The sequence below is a fragment of the Ailuropoda melanoleuca genome, chromosome 7 (assembly GCF_002007445.2).
Source record: "Ailuropoda melanoleuca isolate Jingjing chromosome 7, ASM200744v2, whole genome shotgun sequence".
In the NCBI taxonomy this organism is placed as follows: domain Eukaryota; kingdom Metazoa; phylum Chordata; class Mammalia; order Carnivora; family Ursidae; genus Ailuropoda; species Ailuropoda melanoleuca.
Window position 1 is genome coordinate 33,624,150 of NC_048224.1, and position 6,700 is coordinate 33,630,849.

At 40.2% G+C, this 6,700-nt stretch overlaps 1 protein-coding gene across 1 annotated transcript; it reads left to right on the forward strand.

Annotated features, from left to right (window-relative positions):
- Positions 1-349: 349 nt before the first annotated feature.
- Positions 350-1,305, forward strand: LOC100479029 (olfactory receptor 13D1). Its single transcript, XM_002929570.3, is given in 2 exon segments — positions 350-353; positions 356-1,305. Coding segments are annotated over 2 exon segments (951 nt in total). The 5' UTR covers positions 350-352.
- The last annotated feature ends 5,395 nt before the right edge of the window (positions 1,306-6,700 follow it).

Consider the following 6,700-nt stretch of genomic DNA (forward strand, 5'->3'; position numbering starts at 1 on the left):
AGAACCAGCTTCCTTTTTGAAATATTTTATTTCAGAATATTCATTAATAACGAGATTTTTACATACATTTAGAATTTTGCTGTCCCTATTACTTTATTAGAGGCCTGACACTTCACAGCACAATTCTTGGGGTTTTGGTAGCTCTGCTTCTGCTACTGCATGGCCCTAAAATGTACTGAATCTCTCAGTGCTTCACTTTCATCATCAATAAAGTTAAAATTGTATCCATGCCTTTCCTGATTCTCAGAGCTGAAAGAAAAATCAAAATATTACAGGTAAAAGTGATGTTTTAAACTAAATTATAAATTTAAATTTCCTGAAGTCATATACTTATCTGAACTCTGCAGGTGACATGGACACATGGAGATGGGAAATTACTCAGCAGTGACCGAATTCTTTCTGGTGGGACTTTCTAAATATTCCGAGCTCCAGCTTTTTCTGTTCATATTCTGCCTCATCACATATGTGATAATTCTGCTGGGAAACAGTCTCCTCATTATCATCAGCATACTGGATTCTCACCTCCATACCCCCATGTACTTCTTCCTTGGGAACCTCTCATTCCTGGACATCTGTTATACATCCTCTTTCATTCCTATGATGCTCATCATATTTAGCTCTGAGAGAAAATCCATCTCCTTCACTGGCTGTGCTCTGCAGATGGTTGTGTCCCTTGGGTTGGGCTGCACTGAGTGTGTCCTCCTGGCTGTGATGGCCTACGATCGGTATGTGGCCATCTGCAACCCACTGAGGTACCCCATCATCATGAACAGAGTGCGTTATATGCACATGGTTGCTTGGTCCTGGATCATAGGCTGTCTGAATTCCTTAGTGCAAACAGTCTTAATAATGGTGCTGCCTTTCTGTAGGAATAATGTCATCGACCATCTTACCTGTGAGTTACTGGCCCTTCTTAAACTCATCTGCTCAGATATCACCATCAATGTGCTTATTATGACAGTGGCAAGTATTGTTTTCTTAGTGATTCCCCTACTGCTAATTTTTATTTCCTATGTTTTCATTCTCTCTACCATCCTGAGACTTAACTCTACTGAGGGGAGAAAGAAAGCCTTTTCAACCTGTTCAGCCCACCTCGCTGTAGTAGTTTTATTCTATGGTTCAGCTCTTTTTATGTACATGAAGCCTAAGTCAAAGGACACAAAGATATTTGATGAGATCATTGGGTTAACTTATGGAGTGGTAACCCCAATGTTGAACCCCATCATCTACAGCCTAAGGAATAAGGAGGTGAAAGAGGCTGTGAAGAAAGTCCTGAGTAGATACTTACACTCATGGAAAATATGAAAGTGCTTAGGACATGTGAACACATTTGGGGAGAAGATATATTTTTTGTAGTCACAGATGAAGTTGCCGAACTCAGTATAACAGGAGCACTGTGTTTGTAAAGCCAAGTGTGGAATTCCCATTTTTACAACAGGGAATGTCCATGTAAACCTTTTCATATAATATCTTTGCAGGAGTCCTTCTAGTTATATGGAACATGCCTCTTGATCCCATAGAAGTCATGATGGGTGCCGTTCATGATGAATATCTGTCTCTATGTATTGCCTTCTCTCTCTTCTCTTTTCTCCCTTTTTCTTCTTTTACCTTTTTCTTTGCTCTCTTCTTTATCTTCTTTCTCAGTCTCCTCAAGGTACAGATGTATATATTGTTTTGGTCTGCTCAGCATCCTCTCATCTTATAAAAGAACACATCTTTTTATTTTAAGGAATCAACTGTCTTGCACTCTCAGTCCATATTTGGATGAGGCTGACCACACTCTCTGGATCAAGTGATAAGCATGAAACACAGCCTGGGCCAATGAAAAGTGAACATCCCCTAGCCACAGTGATTTATTCAGGGTAGCATGTAACTTAAGCCATGCTAATCACTTAATTGCCAAAATGTTGCCTGAGTGTCAAAGAAGAGTCACTCTTTTTTTCAAGGGTCTCTAACAGGTAGAACATATGCCCAGATCTTCTCCTGGCCATCTTTGTCAATACATGGGGAGAGCCAGACTGAAAGTAAAATCACCAAAGAGGAAAGTAGAGCTGAGGGAAGAACTTAGGGTGTACTTGATGTCATTATTAACTCCTGGTTGAATGGATGAAAGGCCTAAATGTGAGACAGGAGTCCATCCAAATCCTAGAGGAGAGGGGCACCTGGGTGGCTCAGTTGGCTGAGTGCCTGCTTTGGCTCAGGTCATGATCTCAGAGTCCTGGGATCAAGCCCCACATCAGGCTCCCCGCTCAGCAGGGATTCTGCTTCTCCTTCTTCTTTTGCCCCTCCCCCTGCTTGTGTTCTCTCTCAAATAATAAATAAAATCTTTTTTTAAAAAATCCTAGAGGAGACCATAGGCAGCAACCTCTTTGACTTTGGCTGCAGCAACTTCCTGCTACACACATCTCCAAAGGCAAGGGAAACAAAAACAAAAATGAACTATTGGGACTTCTTTAAGATAAAATGCAGGCAAGGGAAACAAAAACAAAAATGAACTATTGGGACTTCTTTAAGATAAAATGCATTTTCTTATCTTACCTCATCCTTTCCTTCTCCCTCACTAGCTCCTAGCTCTAACTTTTCCTCTGTATATCCCTTCTTCCTGATTCTTTAGAACACTGTTTGTGTCTATACCTTTTGCTGTCATTTTGTGATTCTGTTTCCATCTCTTTCTCACTCTTGCTCTTTCGTCCTCTCTCTGTCTCAAAAACATGTCATTTTTAAGAATCACTGTTGGTTCCAAATTCACCAACACTCAGGAGCCACCTCTTCCTTTCATATCAATTACAATAATACAATAATTACAATACTGTAACCTTTATGTTTCATGTATGCACATGATTTATCTCCCCTTGCAACTATTCCTGCTCTATTGTGCTTCTCCATCACTTTTCTGATTATCTTATAATTAGTTTTCATTGTATTTAAGCTCTCTACAGCCCATTTCACACTCCAAAGAATATATACAAAGCATGTACATTCAAAAGGCTGTCATGTTTAACAGACTACTCAGCTTAAGAATAAAAGAAAGTGATGCAGAAAAAAAAACTCCACCTCATTACTGAATATCACTACTCCTAGTATCTACTAGACATACTTCCTCACAAGGGCTTCTTAAAGCCATTTCCCTGTTTAGTTCCTAGCTAGTCACCTTTTGCTTCCTCTATAAGCATTAGGCTTAATCCAATAAAAACATACAGGGAGACAACTAAAAGCGCTCCTAATTGTGGTCCTTCTCAAAGGAGTGAGTCTACCCCCAAAACAGATGGCAGCTTCTACTCTTATAATTACAGAAAAGAAGTCACTTTTAAAAACAATGTGTCCTCAGGGTGCCTGGGTGGCTCAGTCCTCACGGCACCTGGATGGCTTAGTCAGTTGGATGTCCAACTCTTAATTTTGGCTCAGGTCATGATCTTAGGGTTGTGAGATCAAACCCCATGTCAGTCTCCACACTCAGCATGAAGTCTGCTTGAGATTCTCTCTCTCCCTCTCCCTTTGCCCCTACTCCTGCCTGTGCTCTCTAGATAAATAAATAAATAAATAAATAAATAAATAAATAATAAATAAAATCTTTTAAAAAAATTATGTGTCCTCACTATCACAACAGTGATTTAGAAACATGAGAACCCAGCACCTTGTCAAGTGTAGATGTCATTCACTTCAAGAATGACAAACATGTGGGACGTCTGGGTGGCTCAAATGGTTAAGCGTCTGCCTTGGGCTTAGGTCATTATCCCAGGTCCTGGGATTGAATCCTGCCTCAGGCTCCTTGCTCAGCGAGGAGCCTGCTTCCCCTTCTGCCTGCGCTCCCCCTGCTTGTGCTCTCTCTCACTCTCTCTCTCTGACAAATAAACAAAATCTTTAAAAAAAAAACCCAAGAATAACAAACATGTAATAATAAAAAGATACTTCTATCATCTTTACGCAGCTAATGAAATCAAAGATTTCGTGGTGAAAAAAAATTTTCTTCAGGCAAACCTCTGAGACACATTATCAACTAAAACAGGCTATCTCTTCACTGACACCTAAAATGATCTTGACTCCAATTATTTGTAGGATTTCACATGCAATTATTAGATACCAATATCAGATATCAAGTATCCTAACCTCCTCTGAGGGAAATAAATTTCTAATCTACCAAATAATATTTAAAGGTCAGTTAACACAACACTCAAATCTCACAAAATTAAAAGCATCTAGCTCAACATTTTATGTTTGAATATCCTCTAACACATCCCTAATGGGTGGTTATCCATCTTTTCTTGCACACCTCTAGTAATGGGAAGCTCACCATCTCCTGAGAGATTCTAGTCATAGTTATTAGAAACATCTTACATGAAGCCAAAACCTGTTATTTATATTTTCTATTTTTTATTCTTAGTTGTATACTTTAGGAAAATATGACTTGAGTTTATTTTTAGAACTAGAATTAGTTTATATTTTAGAGTAGGCTACTAGTTCTTAGAATCTATAGAGATAGTTCAATTCACTCATTCATTCAACAAATACATGAATATCTACACTCTTCTAGATAAGGGCAAACAATATGAACATTAATGTCTGAGATGGAATTTGAACACAGATCTGTTTTATTCTAAAGGTCATTTCATACTTTTTGTTCCCTGCTACTATCCTGTGATTATAGCTTGGACAACCCTTCAGCTTGGATATTACAATAATGTTCTAAGTGGTTTCACAATCTCTGAATTTTTCCTAATTTTAAGCAGTCTGTCTACCTTCCAGATTAATCTTTCTAATTCAAGGTGTTCATTATCACTAACTATTCAAAAACTTAGTCTGGTTTTCCAACTAAAATGCAAACACACTGACATGATATTAATGTCCCTCCATAAAATGGTCACCACCTAAAATTCCAGTATTATCTCCTAGGGCAAACTCATCCATTCTCATTGTTTCAATGAATCACCAATAAAATGATGAATCCAAATCTATGGGCACATCCCACATTCCTCTCTGGGTGATTTTACAGTGTTATCTCATCTAAATGCAATAAATAAAACACATTTATTTCACTCATCACATTATCTTATACCATATCGTCTTTCTGCCATTTTTCCATTACAAAATGCTTCTTCATGAGTTCCTCCCTGCTCTTTTGATAATTTCCAAAATTCTTAAAATGAAAGCATGACATCAGCAAGATGGCAAAATAGAAGGTCCCAAGCTCTAGTCCCCACACAGAAACACTTATTTGGTAACCATCCATAGAGCAAAGTGTCTTTGTGCAAGCTTCAGGATCCAGTGAAGAGGATGCAACATATCAGTGGAGGCTAAGACTGAGGAAAGTTGTTTGAGAAAGCAGGCCAACACGCCAGTAGCAGGACCATCAACTGTGGACCTGGCAGACCCAGAAACAGTCCCATCTACCCGTGGACTTAGCTCCGGCACTACATGTTCTTGGACCGGCCACCAGCCCTGCTCTTAAGCAGACCTGGCAGGAACCACACCCAAACGGCTTTCACTAATAGTCTCCACCCCAACCACAGTCTGACTGTGGACATGGAAGCAGCCCCTTGTTTGAACACCAGTCTCATCCACCCAGGGACCCAGCATGAGCTGCACATGCACAAATCCCTACTAATAAGTCCACCCACCACAAACCCAACTGCAGACATAGAAGCATGCCTATGGGGGCGCCTGGGTGGCAGCAGTTAAGCGTCTGCCTTCAGCTCAGGGCGTGATCCCGGCATTATGGGATCGGGCCCCATATCAGGCTCCTCCGCTATGAGCCTGCTTCTTCCTCTCCCACTCCCCCTGCTTGTGTTCCCTCTCTTGCTGGTTGTCTCTATCTCTGTCAAATAAATAAATAAAATCTTTAAAAAAAAAAAAAAAAAGCATGCCTATGACCAGCTACAGCCCCACTTGACAGAGATCCCAGAGGTAGTCCTGTCTGTCTGGAGATCCAGCAGGAGAAGGTCATTACCTGACAAAATCAGTCTGTAAAGAATGGAAGAGGTTAATGGTCCTTCAAATGCACAGACACCCACACAAGGCTACAAGGATAATGAAAAATCAGAGGAAAAATGATACTTCCAAAAAGAAAAATCAAAGAGGGAAGGAGAAAACTTTTGGAGATGATGGGTAAGTATGATACTGATAGTGATGATGGTTTTACAGGTGTGTAGCTATCTCCAAACAGACCAAGTTGTACAAATTAAATATCTAGAGTTTTTGGTATATCAATCATACTTTAATAAAAGTAGGTGAACTGGGCACTCAGTTGAACTGAGCACCTGCGTGGCTCAGTCAGTTAAGCATCGGCCTTCGGCTCAGGTCATGATTGCAGGATCCTGGGATCGAGCCCCACATCGGGCTCCTTGCTCAGGAGGGAGCCTGCTTTCCCCTCTCCCTCTCCACTGGCTTGTGCTCTCTCGCACACGCTCTTTCTCTCTCTCTCTCTCACTTTCTCTCTCAAATAAATAAAATCTTTTTAAAAATAAATAAATAAAAGTAGTTAAAGAATTCTTAAAATGACCTACAAATTTGCCCAAGATCTAGATCCTTTATAACTCTTCAGCCTCATCTTTCACCTCGTTCATCTCTCCCCACTGTTCTGCATGGATTTCTTTTAATTCTTAGAACTATCACTTCTTCTCTCTCTCTCTACCCCCCATCTCTCTCTGTTTCTCTCTCTCTCTCTCTCTCTCTCTCACACACACACACACACACACACACACAC